Here is a 21,665-nt window from a genome sequence, read left to right as displayed (position 1 = left end):
TTAAACTGTGCGTTAAATTGATAAAAGATCGAAAAAACCAGAAGATTAAAGGAAATCGACCAGGCAACTTAACTTCTACCTAACCTTAAACAGATTATGTTATCCACATAAAGTTATCTGCAATGTATTTTCTATTTTTCACTACACTAGGCATGTCTCATATACTTTGATTGTACGTTAACTTAGCACCTAGGGTTGTATTAGCATCTCGTTAATTTACTGCAGTTTATTATATGATTACATTATTGAAAAATTTTTCATTTCTCTTTCATAATTCATAGTAGATTTCGAAGCAAAATTATGCTAGATTCTACGTTTATTTATTCTTAGTTGTTACAAATCAGAAAGATATCTCGATCGCAGTCATCATACTGTAGTGTGTAGCGTATATTACGTTCTAATTTTATTATTTAAATAAAAATTGTGCCATCTTACATACATTAACCATTTCATTCATTTGCCAATTTTAGTTCATTGTGGATATCTGCACTGTATATACAAGCAATTTACCGCAGGTATACAAAAATACCGTTTAAGATGTTACACTATCTTTTCTGACAGTAATATATATATGAGATCATAACTACACATAGATAGCAAATGTCTAGGCGCGGCGCACATAGCCTTTATATACGGTTTTCAACTATAGCAATTAGATTTTATTAAAGTAAACAATAATCTAGCTATCATACCCACGAAGAAGATGCTTGCATAGCAAATTCTAATACTCTCCATGCTGAATGGGCATCATAGATTGATTGATCTCTACACATCGCCCAAACATACTGAACATTTTCAATATGATTCTCATCTCCTTCAACAACTTTACCTGAGCTATCTCGTAAAACTAGAATTTGCTGCGCCTGGAAGGTCATCACTAATACAGGTCCTTGTTCCATAATTTTTGCCATCGCAATCTAATTATTTATGATAATTAAGTTAATATCAGGTAAAAGATAATTAATTACGCTATTACTTAATCATAGCTGAGATTAAGGTCGATATCGAATGCTTACATCTATATCTCTGACATCTAGTACTTTAAAATCTAGTTTTCGGCCCATTCCAGTCAACTGCTTTATTCTAGCCTCCAAAACGCTATAAGCCTATGAAATAATTAAAATCTATCACATTACGGCAACCCATGTAGAGTAAAAAGATCCGCAAAACGCGCCAATAGCAAGCTACAAATTGTATCGGCATACCGATTCGTGGCACCAATCTTTAAGAATAGGTAAATCGCCTCTTAGAAAAGCCTAACACGTACAAATTGTGATCGTAAATATTAGATAGTATGCTACTAATTCTGGATTCCAGTAGAGGTAGTAAATAAGTATATTTATCTTCTGCTAGATAATTTTTAAAGTATTACTTCTAATACAGAGGGCATAATTCGATGTTGGAAATGTAAAAGAAATTTTTCTTTGCTAAAGTTAGGATCAATTTTTGATATTTCGGCTAACGTTTGAGACATTTCCGATGGTGAAAAAATGCCACCTATTGAAATAATTTCGATATGAAATTAATCTATGACATATCAAAAATCCAAGGTAGTAACGTACCACAGTATCATAGACTTACTAAAGGCATCCGATAATCTATCTGTTACAACTCGTGTAGCTCTAATGACGACATTGTCACTTTCATCATACTTCATTTTTAGGTTAAACAGACCTGAATAGAGCAACGCTTACAGGCTATTAGTAATTGATAACGATAATTTAATTCTTGTGAAGTATATATATAGATTATTATCACTTGACTAACCGTTAACGACAGGATTATTATCTTTAAACTGCTTCCATTGCTGATACCACCTAGAATCTTTATGTAGAACAACGCCAGTAGTGTCTCTGTACAAAACGTTCAAATAGGTCGATTACTTTGATACTGGTTTAGCAGAGGCTATGAGAGAATACTGCGATAGAATGCATTTTAAGTGGGGCTTCACGCAGTGTTAAATTAAAATATGATATTTACGTGTCTTCCTGTATTTGTTGCTCATCTTTCATTTTACTTTGTAGATCAGATTCCGTACGTTTATGTAATTTTTCTATAAAGTAATATCCAATGATATTAGCTAGCACGATATAAAAATGAAGAATTTTAAATTTTAATTCTATATTACGGCTATCTGGCTAACCTGGTGATCGATACGGTTGCGCTCTGTTTAAGCCCTCCTCAAATAAATCTTCTTTTATAGTTTTTACACCCTAGCATCACAATAGGCTTTTAAGACTTTGATCATAATAAGAACATTTGTCAAAATACTACAAGTATAACGATCATAAAAATAGATATATCGGACTCGGCTTTACTATTCTTTAAAATGCAATCGTTTAGCTGGTGCATAAGTGTTTATTTTTTATTCCTATTCATAATCACAGTACTAACCTCTGAAAAAGTCTTAAAGGTTTGCGTTTCGCCTACTGATTTACTAGAATCAGAAACCTTCTTAGCAGCTTCCGATGCAACATTTGACAACTATTTGAGAATATTGGAAGTGATAGGACAGAAAAACTAAGTCTATATACATTACAGAAATTGACTTAAAAGCACAACACAATATAACGGGATACTGACATCTTCAGAGACTTCTTTTCCTTTCTTAACGAAATCACTAGAAGAAACATCCTCGTACAGCTAAAAATTGCAATCACAGTATATCAGAACGCGATATCATCCATAGCGTGAATTACCGCTAATTTCTTGATGAAAATGAAGTAATGAAGAAATGTGATCGTATCATCACCTTGCCAGCAGATGTTCTGAATTTGCTAAGAAACGTTCCTAATTTAGCTTTCCGGTCAGCAGCGCCAGATCCCAGATCTTCCTAGTTTGATATAAACGCATAAATTATTTAGCCGGATTGTAGAAATGAAATTTTGTAATTATTATTACAATAATTATAACATAACGACGTAATAGTTCAGCAAGATGAACCGTTATTACACTTCACAAAAATTGAAGAGGTTTGTACATGCACATGTGGTAGGATATTTTAATCTTTTCAGACTACATCTCAATAACCCTAGAAGTCTAAGTACGTAAAATCGGACGTGTTCGATCGTTCACACAAGTACTTCATTCATATAATTTAACGATTGCTATATTATTGGCGAATCATGTCTTTAACTTGTTAAAAAATGTCAGTTATAATATATATTCTATCAGTAGTAGAGCATACCATAATCATAAAGTTGATGTACTAGTAAGGCTCTAGTAATTAATTTAAAATCATACAGTATTTGTATGCATCAAATTTCATATTTCTATTACTATATTGCAGTGTGAGCGATTACAATCGTCATAGCTATTGGTAAAGTACCTTTGAGCTATGTAAATCACTTAAGAAAGCTAGATATTTTATCAATATTCGATTACATTAATAGACGTATCCTATAAATGCATGAGAATTCGTTTTATTAGCAACTTATACGTGAAGTGTCGCATTTTCGTATTCAGAGATTGTAAAACACCAGTAATAGTCAAAATATGTACATGCATGGTAGGATGTTTGTATACTGAGAGAACTTTCAGGGTAAGCGTAGATACGTGCTTATCACAGGTACGAGTATTTGGCATGCTCGTAACCAATACTGTACAGCGTACAACTACACTGATAGAAGAGAACGAATGTTTGCTCAAATGAGAAGGAAAGTGTTATCAATCAATGGGTAAATGAAATTACCCTGTATGATAATAAGCAGGCTGAAGTTTATCAGTTACGTAGGAGAAGGAAAGTACTATAAATCAATGGACAAATGAAGATACCTTGTTTGATAGTAAGCAAATTGAAGTTTATCAGTTATGTACCGTAATGATGGTATTTAAGGTTAAAGAAATAAATTACAAGATAAGCAAGATTATGTTGATCTGCTAAAGTAAACTAATGATATTTCGAAGCCAACTTACTGTTGCATCAGAAATCTTTTTATATGCTTCAGATTGTTCCAATTTAGCAGCCTCTTCTCGGAATTTTTTTATGTTTTCCTAGGATATATTTAGCGCGTTTAGAAATTTTATCTAGTATAATTAGGAAACAAATCACTAGCAGAAGAAATGAGTATTATATTGTACTGTATATTGGATATATTTCACAGTGATTTATAAATATGATCGAGATGATGATTTATTAAGATCATATCATTGGACCGATCTATTATCACCTAAGTAGTACAGCTCAATATTAAATCTTTATGTTAGATAGAATGTACCTGTAATTCTTTATTTTTCGCAAAACCTTCTTTGATATTATCGAAAACTTTACTGAATAATCCTTTCTCTTTTTGGCCTTGATTCGAGAAATTACGACGTATCTGTAAGAGTAAATGGTAGGTTTTAAAACTTTGCTACAGGGTATAGAAAATGTCACATGAGCATGATCGCATATAGACCATTTAGGTTCGAACTCGGAGGAACTGTCTAATACATGAATATCTAATCGAAGAATCCATAACTACCTTAGTACCTTGCAGTTTACTTGCTATATTGATTCATTGCGGCTTACTGAAGTTGAATGCTTCTAATTAATTACCCATCACTAACGTACTGTGCCTCTAATATTGTTATTCCACGATTGAAAAGTGGAATGACCAACTAATTTTAGTGCATGGTGCTGAGCAATGAAAGCATCATGCTGGATTATGAGGATGTATTCGCTATAATATTACTAGGAATATACCAGACTTTTCTCTTGCACCCACCTGAACTGAGTAAGGTAAGATTTTGCTTTGAATATGTGAGCGTTGGATAAATGGAGCAGAAATGGGAATAAGTCTTGATCGCGTCGGCTGTGCCCGATTGGTCAGGCCAATAAGCTAAAAAATGATCGATCACATATTAAATACAAGATTATGCTTTGTTAATCCTTATCTAAGACTATTATAGAATAATAAGAATGGACATGGTTCTTGACAAGCATCTAATTGAAGAAATGACTTTATGTACCAAGCTAATAATTGAGATTAATAAGAAGATCGAAGAGAATAGTTAGCATACCTGGCGAATTGCGGCCATATTCGTATTTTACTCGTACAGTACTACGAATCATTCAAATGGAAATTTCTTGATGTCTGCCCGTAACAGATTACTGTACTGTACTAATACCAATGTGCGCGTGCTTGCGTTTCGCCTGACATGCAGGGACTTTAGCCGGCACGATGCACATACGGTAGTATAGTAACGCATACCAGAACAGATATAACTTGACTTGACCGGTGTTGTTGGCACATTATTCGAACTTCCTTCACTAATACTTGACCTTGGTTTTGCTTATTGGACATTATGCAATGCTGCCTGGTTGTTACGTAGGATCTGTCTGCGCATGCTCGTAGCTTGATGCATGTGTAATTTTGTAACCATGTGTGCATTTTTATTACTAGGGAGGGGATCGCTGGAAAGGTTTTTGGATAGCAAGAGAGTACAATGACTCTAGTACAAAATGTACATCGTACAGTAAAAAGCCCGTTCATTATAACCATCATTACTAGATACTTAGCATAAATACTGTTAGAATAATGAATGCATTATGGTTTAATTAAGCTGTTTACCCTGAGTATCTGAGTAATCAGGGTTATTATGAACGGGCCCCTATTGTACACTCAATAAATGTACAGTACAGTAGTTGTAGCCTAATAATTGTACAGGTATATATCCATAATCTAGAGGAATTTGAACGGAATACAACTTTGATTTTTGAACCAAGGGGTGCCATCGAAAATAATCAGACTGTACTAGTGTACTATACAGTATACAGTATGTAAAAACTTTGTGAATACTGTATGTACTTTACTATCCAACCTACAAATTGCAGATTCTCAGTATAGTACATGTACACTATTGTACAGTACAACAAGTACATACTGTACGTCAATCACGGCGCCATACAGCATGTAAAACGCAACGGGGTTGGAATACGGTAGAGTTTTGTTTTGACTGCAAATGCGTTGATCGTCCAGATCACTAGTCGACACGGAGCTAACTCGCTTTCAGCTACAGGTGGAACTGAATGGCTGAAAGAAAACGGATCGGTTACATTAAGCGAATTGAATCATTCAGTGCAGCTCACAGACTACATAGGTTTGTCCAAAGTTGCTAAGCATAAAATTTAGTATACTGTACTACAGTACTCTGCAAGAGTAACTTTACATTCATGACAGTAATTAAAAGGACGGTGTGGTGGATTTGCTGACAGTCATGAACTATTATGGATTTCAAATACTTTATTGCAGCCAGCTAGTTAGCGTATGAAGTTAACGCATGAACGATGCGAAAATAGACGTAGTTAAGTTCTACTTTAATGGGTATTGATGGATACGACATCATGCTCTTCAATGCGGTAGATACTTGAAGTTTTCCGATATTTACTGTATACTTACGAAATAGAGTCAAATTTCTACCTCTTGAGGTAGACTTATGTATGCGAAATACCTTCCATTCATTTCGCCTGTTTTACGAAGTGACATGCTTTAGAAAATTATTTATTAATGAAGTTGACTTTTATCGCTTATTCTATTCCTACAGTCCATTCTTTACTGATGAAGAGAATCGCGCTTTGTATGGAAAATGCAATCACGAAAATGGACATGGCCACAATTATAAACGTACGTCATGCAGAAAATGGACCACAACGATTTATGTGATCACTTACTTCTTGTCTTTAAATGTGTGCAGTCTTATGGGTTACCAATTATAAAATATTATATTTAGTTCTAAATTATGCGTGTAATAGTGATTGCATGTCATATTATATATAGTAATCAGTATATCCATCGTAATTAAATAATTTTAATTCGTTAAAGCTTTAGTTGATAACATCCAACAGTAGTATATTTACATTCTGTAAATGTTCGGTGTAGTCGTATCCAGTATATTTGTAAACAATTAGGCACTGTATCTTCTCTTATGCTTGATGTGCAATGCTGATTGCTTTTTATTGCATTGTAAATTAATATTCTTTCTGTTACCCCTAGTTGAAGTAACATTGAAAGGAGAGGTAAGGGTTATTGTAGGTTGATTAATGTGTAGTAAATATAAAAATTCAATTGCAGAAAGTAGTAGCCCTAACTATTAGCATTACTTCTGCATACAGTATATTAAATTCTGTTTATCAATGAACCCTGGCAGGTATCTTACCTTCAATTTTGCCTTTGCTGTAGATCGATCTCAAAACAGGAATGGTCATGAATATCGCTGATTTGAAAGTGATTATTAACGAAGTCATTATGAAACAACTAGATCATAAGAATTTGGATAAGGACGTTCCGTACTTTGCAAACTATCCGAGGTAATTCAATACTGTATTAAGCAACTATTAAGATTATATATCGCTATACAGCTTTAATTTTAATTTTGCTGCTACTTTCTATTTGTGATAGCACTGCAGAGAATATTGCTGTCTATATTTGGGATTGTCTAATTGAACATCTTCCAATTCTCTACGAAGTTCTGTTATACGAAACCGATAAAAACGTAGCCATTTACCGAGGCGAAACTAATAACTAATTATAACTATATCTAGACAATTGAAGGAAAGTAGACAGGTTTACATAAGAAAAATTGTTAACACAACAGTTTTATTCACTTTTTTTCTGGAATAACTCTAGCAATAATGGCTAAAATAGTTGCACTCAGTGCTCACATCTGTTCAGTCGACATATATCACTCGCAATAGATAAAAATTTATTACCTAAAGACTTATGGCTTTTTTCCTTGTAAATGGATCACACTGCTTCTAAACATCTTCATAGATAAATACATTTCTATTTCAATTTTTTTCTACCGTGCAGATCAACTTAAATTTTGACAGCGGAGTAAAAATTGATTGATCGTAAACTGCAATGTATTTAGATGTCACTGTAGTCTTACCATATTCTTAATCATGGACATTTTGTACTGTAACTGAATATAGATAGCCTTACAGTCTATTTCTACTATAATCAAAGATAGCTGTTATGTTTAGTTATTTATAGCACTTACAGTCTTCGCTGTTTCCTTTAATCATTTGCTATTACTTTGTCTGTTTATGAATATCTAATTCTACAATCCTGCTCTCTGAATGTGTTCTATCTCTTAATCTATAAATACTGATAATTTCTGCCTCAGATTTGTCAGTTGCATTAGTCGCAGTAGCAGCACTTCCTCACGATCCTTCCACGACAGCTTACACGCTGATCTATCGTAACTACCGCATTGTACCTCCGTTACTACCTACAATAAAATATCCACTGATATTCAAACCCCTTGCATAATTTCTGTGAATGGGCTACTAAGTCCGCAGCCGTTGACCCTTCGAACCCTCCGTCACATAAAACCAAATAAATTTTCTGCTCCAATTTTTTATTATACTAATCAGCTTAAACTTCCGATTGTACAGTAGAATAAAATTGATTACTTCCAGTATACTATATACATTTTTATTATGAAATCAAGTGCGATGATACATTTTTGGTCATAATAAGCACGGATATATTTCACCTCAACGTAGCTACATTTCTACCTTAATATAATGCAAAGCGTTGGATAATATCTCCAAATTTTAATACATTTCGACATAATACTATTCTAATGGTAGTGTGTATTATTTGATCGCAAAAATTAATGACTAATCGATTGCGTCCAAAGGTAACCTTAAAATTTAATTTAACTTAGGGAGCATTAGTAAATAGATTTATTTATTCGTATTTAGGTATTCTACAATGCGGTACGTATTATTTTTATAACTTGCAACGAGACCAGCATTTTTATTCAACTAATGGATAGGGTAGAAATATCGCTACGGGTACTGCAGTAATGCAACTGTTAGATAATATTTCATTTATAAGTACCATCATAGTGTTATATCTTTTTCAGCATGATGCACTGAAAAGTCACAGCTCTTATGATTATATAAAAGTATTATCTACAAAAATCACGTATCAAAACCAAAACAATAATGGAAATTTTTCCTTTTTATTTTAGCAATTTAATTTTAGAAGCATTTCAGCATTGTTATTTGTTTCACAGGTTGAACATTTGTTAATTTGCAAAGGCAATTCATTAGGTATATAGCAAAGATTGAAATTATAAAAGTTCTTAACTTATTCCTGAAATGAATTTATCTAAAATTATAAGTAAATTGCATTTTATATCAGAACAGATAGGTTATAAGGAATCCATGTTCGATGTTACCTGTAGTATTGTAGACGAATTTAAACAAGATATTTATGGAGAATTAATACAATTTCAGCTGTAATTATTATCAAAGAGTGCGTAGGCATAGTTTCTGTATTAATAAAGCATGATATAAAATTCTTACGTAAAAATTTTTGTATTATCCCAGGAACCATTTCATACTCATTTCATAACAGTGCAAATAATATTTTAAATAATTCTTCTATTAAGCTAATTACACACATTGAATTCTTGGAAAGTGATGTTAATGAAAGCCATAATGTAGTATGTTCTCACGAATTTGTTGCGAATAGTGAAAACAACGAATGTTAATCTGTTATGATGATAAAATTAACTGTGACAGCATTGACGAAGTAAAAATAATTCTATCATAAGTTATTTCTACCACCTTCGCTCTGTTTCTACAGCAATACAATATCGCATTTTGTCGTTTGGACTCAAAAATAAAGGTACGTATTGTAAAAAGTATTTCAAAAATTTAGTAATACGGCAAAGTAACTAAAAGATTTGCGATAAAGAAGGTTTTAAGTAAAAACTTTCACATGTATTTCAATTATATGTTCAGAAGATTGCTTTTCACCAATTTGGTTCAATTTTTCCATCTTTTTCAGTAAGGTCAAACAGATATTTTAAGTTAACTGGAGTCATAATATGTATGAAAGAGAAGTTGTATGGGATTATGGATGAAATTATGGAAAACGATGTCGATAATCAAATAACAATATTATTGTAATTACTGTATTACCGAAAATATGACTTCCTAATTGTATGCATATTAATTCCAAAGTGTAGTCAGGTGTATAGTTAATAAAGTTATAAAAGCAAGAATTGTCTCAAAGTTCCTTTGACTATTAAATTAAATTATATTATATTAAATAGCAAGTTTTGGTATGGCCAGGCTTAATTTCCTATATATATACTAAAATTTGTTGTCGTACTGTGTTATTAATTGATGTATGGCAGATTGACGGGATATGATACCCGTTTTAGTAATAAGTGTATCTTACGTATGACAATCTACGCAATTCTGTGATTCGAATAAATAATATTAAAAATGTACATAGTAATTCTTGTTGAAGAATAAATAAATTACTGATATAGATAATTTGCATATGCTATACTAAATTCGATAACGACCGTCTACAACAACAAGCAGCATTGCTTATAAATTTAGTAATTAACGACAACTTGACGTTATTTATCTTCTTGAAGGCAGGGTAATATGGCATAAATTCAAAGATGATTTCTACATATATCAGATTTCCTGTTAATAATAGAATCACAAATAAGAACCTGTATCCTATCCAATAAGCATCTCTTTCATTGCACAATGCTTATAATAATATTTTTGTAATTTTAAAATAGATATATTCAGCTGACGAAAGACTAGTCAGTATAAAACTAAGAATATTTATCTTTGATAGATATTTGTAACAAGTCTTTCGTTATTGGCTATTAAGCTATTATTATAACAAATTAGCAAGAAAAATATGACTTGAATATATGGTATCTATTTTTGATACACTTACATTTCATGTTGTATATTTCATCGTGTTGGTAGCCGCAAATTAATATCAATACGGAGATGATGGAGTTGGAGATTCTACGGGTTCATTTTGATTGGAATTATTAAAGTATGTGTAGTACAGATAGTAAAGTACAGGGGCAACGATGCCAATTATAACAACAACGACCAAAACCCCAACCCAACTTAATCCACAATCTGCGCCTAGTGACTTTTTATCTTCTTTCTTGGGTGTATTACCCAACATTAAAGGTGCTTCAGGATCATCGTCATCCATTTTTTTGATAGTGTTCTGTGTTGCTTCCTTTAATTTTTCTACTTCGATATCTTTTTCTTTAAAGAATTTTTCAGCTTTCTCATCAGGATTAGCTAAATCGCCTTCAATATCATCTGTCTCACTAGTTCCAGGTTCAGCTTCAGTTCCTGCGGAACGATTAAGTTTAAGTTGGGTTTCCTCTTCTGCTTCAGCTAAAACGCCATATTTTTTAATAGGTATTTTTATTGTTTTTAAAGCGTAAAATCCTGCATCGGTATAGAGGTTATTTATCTTCTTTAAATCCGCAACCTAAAATCACAATAGAAAGATCTATGCATTATACTATGCATTATACTTTGTAATTATCAACTTTAAGCATTAATTCTCCAAGTACTATTATGATAATGACGATAAGGATTACGAATTACTGCATATATAAGTGAATTCTATTAATCGATTATATTTTTAATGAAATAATATTAAGTGGTAACATTTCTTAGCAAATTGATATCTATAAACACTTAGCGTGAAGAAATTAAACCAATTATTACAATATTATGCCTTATAACTCTGCATTAATTAATATGGGATTGATCTTAGTAAATATCCGTATAGACCTGATTCACGTCTACAGTATGTAGCCATATTAATAAAAGGTTGGTTAAAATTTAACTTTGTTGCAAGTCTACTTTCAACGGTCATATTTGTTATTATAATGTATTTAAGATTCTTACTTCGTAAGTTATAATAATAGCAACGAACAGACTATCTGTATACAGTAATGAACTGTATAACCTTCTATTCGGAAGTTTCGACTGTAGCATGGTGTTGTTCACCGTTGAGATAGAACTAATAACACGTTTACTCAATAATCAATTTATCTGACTAAATTTTTAGATAGATAGCGTCTGTACCACAGTTATAGCAACGTTATCTAAAAATTTGCTCCAGCAATCCTTAAGGGCTATATGAAGTAGACAAAGCGTTACTGCTGCCTTAACATGGCTAGCTCGTCTAGTAAAATTTAGGATATAACTGTATTTCTTAATGTAGAAATTTAGTGAATGATACAGAACTTTAATTCGAAGCGATGAACTGTTACTACAATACTAATGCCTAGTAATTTCGCACAAGGTACAATCGTATGGCAAAGATGGCAATATGTCACTGTGACAACGTGACAAGGCAACAATGGCGATCATTATGACCTCATTGGAATCGCAATCAAGACGAAGAGATGGTTGAAAAATAGTCTGTGTGGATACCTTCATGTACTACACGAACATAAACTATATTTTCTTTACATCAGTGATACTTTTCATCTGTCATATCATGATTGTAATTAAATGATTTAATTCGTGATTGTAAACACTTCTATAAATTTATCAGTATGGTAATTATTAATGAAATAGCAAGTATGATTTGCAATTGCCATTGTAAAAGTTAGTGTAGCTATGAACATACAGTATAAAGTTAGATATAAATTAATATGAGCTATTACTTTTAAAAGCTTACTAAAACAAAAATAGGAAAATGGTACTTGGAAGTACACAGCATGTGAGCAAAATGACCATTTCTGATGATGTTGGAAGTTATTAGACTTAAAAAATTCAATATGTTGTTAACCACACTTTAAGGTAGTGTACTATCGTGTATTGCTTTTCTTATTTTAAATGGCCAGTACAATAAGGAAATGAATTAAATATTATATGTATACTAGTGTCAATTTCTATCAGCTTGAATGTAGTGTTATTATTGATCGGTTAGGATTATTGAAATCAAATTAACCACATTTTTATACTTGTGGTATGACAATTTTTAATAGGTATTCACATTTATAAATTACACATGAATGGGATATAAGATTTACCGTACAACCGTATTGCAATGCAAAACTTCTTAATGAATCTTCCGGTCGTATCTGGCGTTGGATCACTTTGATGTTATCGTCATCATCAGGACTTTTACCAAACCTTGTTCTAAGCTCTGATGCTTCCGATTCATCATCGCCACCAATACTTGCATCGGTAGCTCCACGATCGCCAAATAAATAAGTTCGGCGTTTACTTCGCACAAATTGAGTCTTACTGCTGCGAGCAGCTTTTCTTTGACCGCTACCATCGGTGATTAATCGCGATTTTTCATCGGTATTGTCTGATTCACCCATTAGGTAAATTTAGTAGTTTTTCCAATTTGCAATTATCAAGTGGTTTAGTCCAATAGATAGATTTTAACAAAATTGCAAATCGAAGGTAATACTGCAAAAGTTTATGATTTTGAGTTAGAAAGACCGTGGCTATATTACTAGTATTCGGCTACCACGGTGGGCTATGATCGTAATAATTAATGATAGCAACTTTTAACTTTTATTATACTGTAGGTTTAGTACCCTGCAGTACCTTATTAGAGTTTAAAAAATCAATTTTTTCTACAGTCTACCAACAATGTGCTATGACAGTAGTCGATAAGTTCAACGTACAAGTTCAATATGTTACTGAGTTTAAAACATTACATCAGTAATGAAAGAAGTGTTCCTTGATTTTGCCAATACATTTATTGTGCTTAATGTTGAATCGATTGTAATCTAAATCAAGGACTTTTCCTACTCGTTGCTGAGATTAGTTAAAGTAAATTGTGAATGAATTTTCCTATATTACTTGCACGATCGATCGAACGTATGCGTCTATCAATAAAGATGTCCTAACACTGTTCTACTGTGTAGTATCACTAGTATGTAATACAAGCTATCGTCTGGTGTCCCAAGTGATCAAGGTATCCGAAGCTCTACGTTTACCGTATGACGTGCAGTATAGTCGATATGAAGCAGATTAGTTTAAAACGTATCTTCTTTTGCAATCCTGTACCAACTTAGTCGATATAGAGGAAAGACTACCAACAGGTAGATGACATTGGATGTTTCTAAAGCCAGTGAGTGATGAGAATAATACAATACATTACAGGATATTTAGTAGAGTATATATATATAACATATACATATACGTACATATAACTATCTTAGAAATCATCTTCAATCGTTGCAACCCGATGAAGTAACAGATTAACATTGCAATTTATGGTATTCATTTCAATATTGATCATAATTGAATCATATCGTATCAATAAGCAAAATTATCTTACTTTACCTCTTTACGTTCACAAAGTAGACGATAAGGCAACTAGTTGTGAATTCAACGTCGACAGCAAAACTAGCAACGATTGAGTAAAGGCATCGATGTTGCACACTACAGTAGAGCACTAAAATGAGTACGATAGCCGCTCTGATAGTATACAGTACTCACTTCAAGGGGGACTTTTGCGCAATAATATACGCAACCTGATTCATGGGGCTGTTAGTAGACAGCCTTCACCATACGCACTGATCAACGATAATTATAGAATTTTATCCAGACAAGGATTGTATAACATAAGGTGAAATGGAAACGTCATTTAGAATCGGATTAAAAAGACGAAAATATTAACTGTGTGGGCTGGTGTGCCGGTTACTGTACTGTACAATAAATTGTATGTACATTCGTTCGCTTTCACCTGCCCCTGTTTGTTCAAACGATAGCACGACAGTGTAATAGCTTTTGCCTGAGTGCTGTTAGATAAGTATACAGACGGACAGAGCTGTCAGATGACTACTGTGGCTACTGGACACTATATTGTACAGTGTATAGTACTCTAAAATACAGTAGTGACTGTACAGTACAGTACTGTACTGTACTGTATGTACTGTATAAGACCACGATTATAGGGGCGTGGCAAGCCCTCGAAAATATTTGAAAGATGTTCAGCTATAGTGTTGCCTTAAATTATATCTTTAAATTGTGAAGAAATATACTTTAAATTGGGCTCAAATTCCATGAAAACAGATTAGTACAACCTTGAGCAATTGGCACTTCATGTATTTATTGCTTTTTATCACAGTATTGAATAATTATATTTCTTTAAAGTTTCTAATACAAAACGATCAGTCACTGTTCGGTCGCTCCAACCATTTTACAAGTCACGTCGTAATAACCGGTCTATACTACTGTACTGCTAACGGTGTGCGTAAAAGCAGTATCAATGATCGAAATTAAATTGCCTATCGTATTAAGTCATAAATTGAACAGATCAAGTCAATTGTAAACATTCATTCATCAATTTACAGCTAAGGACCTATATCAGGGCGTTAGCATTATTGAATAATAACAGAGCTACATTAAAATGTACCCGTATTGCGTCGATTATACTATCGTTCTAACAAGTTATTAAACAACATAGAATAACTAAAAATTCGCCTATAGTGAGTATTGTTACAAATAGCGTAGATATCTGTTCACTATATATATCGTGTACTGTATATTATACAGTATATGCATATAGGTATAGGGACACAGTAAATAATTATCATAAATATACACTGTACGCGTGCTTACATAAAACATAAAAATGATTGATATATTGTACTTTATTATGTTATATATATGTATACACGTACTTATATGAAAAATTTCTAAGATTAATGAATTTTGTAAAATTTAAAGGCTCTATTTATATGTATAATGTACGAGACCTTGCGGAGCAACTTGTATTTTTCTAATTATTATATCTGTACAAAATGCCATATACGATCGAAGATTATTAATTAAATAAAATTGATATTAAACCTTAGGAATTACAATATTCATCTAAAATGCTGTAGATTTTAGTTGAGTAGTTTCTACTACAGCAATAGCACACAGATATCACAGACTTTTATATGTCCTAATCACATCAACATTTGGAGTATATACAATGTTGCGGAAGGTTTGACTAGCATAACCCGCAAGTTTTCATCGATCCGTTTACTGTATAATATAATTTAAATGGATACTATATGCTATATACTAGGTGTATGGATATATTCAAAAGATTAATTGCTTATTTACTTTTGTAAATATATATATGCGCATGCAGTGCACTTTGGATCGCGCACATGTAAGTAAATTTTCTATTTGTGTGCTTTAATATTATAATATATCATATTCTGATATGATTTATAAACTGTACAAAGCGTATTTGCATGTATATAAAGAGAATATCGTAGACTATAATTCAGCATTAAATTATTACAGTACATTGCTTATTTATAAGTGGATATTATATACTTGACAGTTTATGAAGATCTCGCTTATCTTGAGGGTCCTTTATTGATTGGCTTATTATTTCTAGATAACTGATTTTCTATATCCTTATCTTTACAATATACAGGATGCGGTAATAGTATATGAACGGCAGCACCAAGATGATCAAATCAGGAATGAATAAAACATAACAATAAACGACTAAATTATGCGCAACTTCATGATTTGCATAATCTAATCCTTGACCTTTTTGGATTTTACAGATAGAACTACAAGCATTCCTCACTCGATAAATTTCATTCATTTAAATTATTTGAATAAATTATGCACATCTCTATGACGGAATGTAGCATATGTCTATAGATTCTACTATTCGTGCGCATATGTTACATAGATAATAGCATATGTCATACGCAATTACATACAATATACCAATGTGCATTCGTAAGAAAGTACTGATCAATTCATTAATTGTTTGTTGACAATTAGATGATGTAATGATTTAAGACTATTTAATGATATAATCATTGTCGGTCAAAATGTACAGTAGATATTGAATTTGAAGTATGAAATTAATTGTTTAAACATGATATTACGTGAGACTGTGGCAACAAGTAAACATTATTACTACAACTTAGAAATTGAATGGTACAGATTACGATATTTTGCATTAATTTTAACAAAAGGTTGTCATTGACTTAGCACGTATCTTTCTCAGGGTCTCTACCTTGCACACAATGGTAATTTTTATGTAAACGACGAAAGTATAATAGTTTATATGGTATAAGCTATACTGAACTGTAAAGTAGTAATGTCAGTTTAAAGACCAACAAAATAAATATCAAGACTCAAGAGCATTGATAATACAGTATAATTATTATGAGCAATGTAGAATTTGTAGCTTGCTAGTGAAGATATCCCGTGGTTCCATCTTCAAAATAATTCTTCTTTACTTGATTATAAAGTCAATAGTACAACATTTAACGTGTTACTGGTTATGCTCGATATTCAAATCATAGCAATTTTCTACTGAGTACGTCCATATAGTATGTAGTACATTCGTGCATTTTGCATGCTTAAACAAGGATAATCAAGTGTGAAATTACAGACCAGTAATTTCCATTTTAGTCCTTCTATTAGTCAGTCGTATATACAAGTGCGTAACATGAGGATAAAGCAGTTTATCTTAAAATACAATTTTATATTAATGTGACCGTGTATGCGATACAAAAAAGCGAAAAAGACTTGTATACGATAATTTTATGGTACTGTATATTAGCATTAGCAAAAACTTTGCTATCTACTGTATCTTACACTATGAACACTATAAAAGATTGAATATAAAAGGCTCAAAGCCTATGAACATAGTTGCGCATGTTTGTCGTATACCAGTTAGTGTACGTACCTCGTACGTACTGCTATATCATAATGAAGTTATGATATCGAGCCTAAATCGTGCAATATTGTATTGAAATCACTATATTTCACAGCTTAAAGAAATGAAGTCATATTTTATTCGTTAATCAGGCTATTACAGTATTACTATACATAAAAGGCCATAATCTTGCTATCGAAATAAAAATATCTACTGAATGCAAATAAAGCTGATCAGAACCGACAAAAAACTTAGCATTAATTAGGATCACTGTTATGTATAGTACGACATTTGTAGCTTGTATTAGTGTATCTTTGGTATGCGGACCAGGTACAATAAAGGAGTTCTTAATCACCTAAGCTTGTGCGCGTCACTATTCGTAAAGGTTCTACTAGCCTGAGACATAACAATCACATGCACGGAAAGTCTAAGTGTATTATCTCGTACAACATACCTACTCCTAGTTTATAAGCATACAAGTAGGATTGAAAACCTTTCCCACACAGATGAATATTAGTAATCGTGTAATATTACATAGGACAAGGTATTGTGATGGTATAATGTTGAAACGTATACAGAATATACGTATAACCTGATCGTAGGAACGCAATGTTATCAACATTATAGGTGCTGCAATTTCGAAATTTCGGAAAAATTATGCTAGTGTATTTTATTATATCCAATTCCAGAAATAAAAATACGATTACTGTATGGATGTGCTTTCGTCCAACTGATTACATACAGAATTTTCTGATTCAAGAAAATCAGCAGGGGTTGATTATATAATACATTGCCTGTATGTGCTAAAACGCATATGAAATATTGTATAGCATTTATAATTGTTTAGATATGCATATATTAATAAGAATATCATGGCAATTAAATGTTTTATGAATCATAGTTAAGTTGTTATTTTACAATTTATACAGTAACTAGTTGCATATTTTAGTAAGTAGCTTCATTATCCAGATCATCATCTTCCTGGAAACCGTAGTCCTCACCGTTATCAAAGTATGTTAAATTATAATCGGTTTCCTACAACGCAATAGGAATAAATTAATTGTTGAGAAGTAATCTTAAAGTACTAAGCTAGCAAATGCAATACATTTAAGGAAACATTTAATTACATATCGATTCGAATAGAAGGTTGCAGATCGAAAATTTTACTGCAAGCTCTTTTTAAGTTAGTTAAAATAAGGTTACATCAATAGCAATTACTTCGTCTTGGTCTTCTTCCTCCCATTCATCTTCTAACTCTTGTTGTTTCTCATGGTCCTCTTCTTCCTCTTTCTCCAACATTTCCTCAATTTTGGTTAATTTCTATTCAAAGTTGAGGTACATTATGTTATAGATTACTTAATATTATAAAATATGAATAGAATAATACAACGCATTCAATTGTCCTATATGTAATGGGTTAACCTCTAAATGATCTATCTCATTTCTACTAAGTCTAGATTTCATGGAAGGATGGCGTACAGAAATTGGAGCTAGACAGATATGAAATAAAGCCTTTTAAATACTGAGTGATATAAACACGGAACAATTTAAAGGTGTTACCTGCAAAGACCTTCTTGATTCTGCGGCTGATTCTTAGCTCTTTCGGTACATCTTTCCAACCTAGTTAAAGATATGCCAAATTATTGCAATACTGACTTATATGAGTACTAATGTGTTTCATAGTACTAGAATGTTAAGATCTTATTGTCATCATAGCATTTACGTGGTATATTTGAAATAGAATATAACGTATCCATAATACTTCTGCTGATAATAATTGATTGCTCATAAAGATTACAGTATATACAGTAATAAAAATACAATTTTTACATATCTTAACGGCAACTCTCAATTTCAGACGCAATGTCTGAAGGTAATTATACTAAACAGGCTATACGACTCTTTCTGTCCTTACAACATTTTAGGTAAAAAATTTTGCTTTAAATTTTTCAAGTAATTTCGTAAAGTCTTATATAACGTTAGATCATTCATAGCAATACTGTCTATTCTAACTATAGCTATCTATACGGTTTTGCAAGATGAATGTTTTAGTACTTACATAGTTTAAAAGGAATAGCAGAGATGTTTTCGCAATTTTGTCTATACCTGTCGGAGTACCTTCTAATATCTATTTGATTAAAAAGCAATTTGACATTTATTAATATTTGTAATCATTATATACGCCTATATAATTATAATTATCATCAGTGTGTTTAGAATAATGGAGTGATGGTTGCATTTGGTAAACTAAGCACTGTATATCTGATTGAAGCTATAGCATCATAAAATTGATTACTTAAAATTGCAATACGAATAAAAATGCAGTATTCAAGAATATGCAGAATAAATCACTGTTCTAACCATTTGCACGATTTCGGGCCCTTATATAGTAAGGTGACTCTCTTAACGTTTCTCTAAACTCGTTCTTTAATGCATTGATATAAATATCGATCTTGGTCTTATTGCAGGGAACAGGAAGACATTCAAGTTTCTAAAACAAGAGTAACAGTTGAACAATTAGGACATTACTTCGATGAATTACAGTATACAACAATTTGAAATCTAAGATAGTCCTCTATTGCTAATTACAGGCAAGATCCAGCTTCGATTCTGAATTGGAATGACACGATATATTTTACTGCATTATCATTATTAAAAATGGAATTTAAAATAAATTTAATATACACTTAGACTTGATAAAGCGTGCTCAATATAATTTTCTCATAACATGTGTTATTCGTAAGTTCTAGAATTGCCTTATACTGCAATTAATCATGATTTTTGCCTAAAGACACGTGTAGAGTATATGTTAAAGAACAATTTTTTGCTATACTCTACACTAGTCTACAGTGTACAGTATACTTGTACACTTAACATGCGTGTTGCTCCAATTTGTTGAATCACCTCAGGAATATGATATACTAGTAATACAAGCTTACTTTTATGAAATTTAGTCACTTACGTTGTCTATGTAACTATAATCACTATCAACGCTGGCTCCAACTAATTACGACCTGGATTAATTTAATTCTAGGATTCTATAAGCGGCTGCAACCGGTACTTTAGGATCTTTGCATTAGTTAAATACTTTTGTTAAGTGAGTAGTTATTTTCATGCAGTAGTAAAAGCATTTGAATAGACTGTAAGAGTACTGTGCTGAACACTGCGAACAGAGTGCGTTATCACACTGTACAATCCATTTCTTACCGGGTATAAAGGTGGAGGCTGTACTAAAACATCGTCTTTTCTGTTGCCTTTACTAGATACTGGTATGGCTTCCTTCGAAAGATTGCTTAGGATCCTCGGGCCGTTTCGCTTCGACATTATTTTACTGCCCTGCCTACCTCTCTATCTTTGAAACGATTAGGGCTAGACTGCCAGAGCAGAATTATTTACTGTTCCACACGTTACTGCAACCAGGTATGTACTGTACTGTACAGTACAGTACGAGTATTTAGCATAATGTACTGTGCACAGTACGGTATGTTTCTAGTAGCGTACAGTACTTACTGTACAGTGTACAGTCCTTCATTGGGCTTCCTATCGTCACATAACGACTGGGCTGGTTTGGCCAACTCATACCCATACAGTACAGTATATCATATGCGATTCCAGCTGATTTGTACTGTGTGAGTGTTGGTAAGTAGCTGGGAATCTGCTGGGAAAGGCCTTTTCTTCCTTAATTATCACTAACTTACTTTGCTTCAAAAAGTTGCCTAATGAATCGTGGAGAAATTTTATCAATACAGATTGGTCATTATTCCAATTTTGTTGGTGCACACTGGTGGAATTTGCAGGTCGTAAAGAATCCTATCATTCTTGCCGATGCAATGTTATTCATTGATTTGATTGTAAACATTCTAGAAGATGCAAAGAATTGTTTAGTTAAACGTAGAAAATATACAGTACTTTACATTTTTAGATTACTAAAATGAATTTTTCAATGTTATATACTAGGAAGGATCATTTATTTATGATCCATCTAAAGTTACAACGTCGGACATTGATCATGATGTTCTGTTTAGAGAAGGCATGACAAGAAATGTAAGATAGCTAGCTGCACATTTCAATTACTCTGCAGCATGAGGGAATGAATCGTGCAAATCTCAACATGTTGTTATCATCTTTGTAGGGTCAAGTAACTTATACACCAAGATTAATAGCTTTTGACTTGAAAGGTAAAAATAGATATCTATAAATTTATATTAATTCTTATATACTATA

At 32.3% G+C, this 21,665-nt stretch overlaps 4 protein-coding genes across 4 annotated transcripts; 1 reads left to right on the top strand and 3 right to left on the bottom strand.

The window, feature by feature from the left end:
- Positions 1-604: 604 nt before the first annotated feature.
- TRIADDRAFT_54556 (uncharacterized protein) lies at positions 605-5,019 on the bottom strand (the record flags this gene model as incomplete). Its single annotated transcript, XM_002110454.1, has 16 exons — positions 605-643; positions 693-917; positions 1,017-1,106; positions 1,206-1,256; positions 1,373-1,497; positions 1,582-1,674; positions 1,768-1,853; positions 1,981-2,080; positions 2,144-2,213; positions 2,395-2,484; positions 2,584-2,643; positions 2,753-2,833; positions 3,916-3,993; positions 4,218-4,319; positions 4,707-4,820; positions 5,002-5,019. The coding sequence occupies 16 exons, from the start codon at positions 5,017-5,019 to the stop codon at positions 605-607; spliced, it is 1,422 nt and encodes a 473-aa protein (XP_002110490.1).
- Positions 5,020-5,962: 943 nt separating this feature from the next.
- TRIADDRAFT_63103 (expressed hypothetical protein) lies at positions 5,963-7,513 on the top strand. Its single transcript, XM_002110994.1, has 5 exons — positions 5,963-6,081; positions 6,526-6,605; positions 6,975-6,997; positions 7,161-7,288; positions 7,380-7,513. Exons 1-5 carry the CDS (start codon positions 6,011-6,013, stop codon positions 7,504-7,506), a joined length of 429 nt encoding a protein of 142 aa, XP_002111030.1. The 5' UTR covers positions 5,963-6,010; the 3' UTR covers positions 7,507-7,513.
- A 3,235-nt stretch (positions 7,514-10,748) lies between these two features.
- TRIADDRAFT_54554 (uncharacterized protein) lies at positions 10,749-13,122 on the bottom strand (the record flags this gene model as incomplete). Its single annotated transcript, XM_002110453.1, has 2 exons — positions 10,749-11,264; positions 12,826-13,122. The coding sequence occupies 2 exons, from the start codon at positions 13,120-13,122 to the stop codon at positions 10,749-10,751; spliced, it is 813 nt and encodes a 270-aa protein (XP_002110489.1).
- Positions 13,123-18,386: 5,264 nt separating this feature from the next.
- TRIADDRAFT_54553 (uncharacterized protein) lies at positions 18,387-20,765 on the bottom strand (the record flags this gene model as incomplete). Its single annotated transcript, XM_002110452.1, has 7 exons — positions 18,387-18,476; positions 18,660-18,761; positions 18,864-18,931; positions 19,002-19,061; positions 19,501-19,569; positions 19,803-19,932; positions 20,649-20,765. 7 exons carry the CDS (start codon positions 20,763-20,765, stop codon positions 18,387-18,389), a joined length of 636 nt encoding a protein of 211 aa, XP_002110488.1.
- Between the last annotated feature and the right edge of the window lie 900 nt (positions 20,766-21,665).

The sequence above is a fragment of the Trichoplax adhaerens genome, genomic scaffold (genome assembly GCF_000150275.1).
Source record: "Trichoplax adhaerens TRIADscaffold_3 genomic scaffold, whole genome shotgun sequence".
NCBI classification, from domain to species: domain Eukaryota; kingdom Metazoa; phylum Placozoa; class Uniplacotomia; order Trichoplacea; family Trichoplacidae; genus Trichoplax; species Trichoplax adhaerens.
Note: the sequence above shows the minus strand (reverse complement) of the source record. Positions and strands in the feature narration are given on the sequence as shown.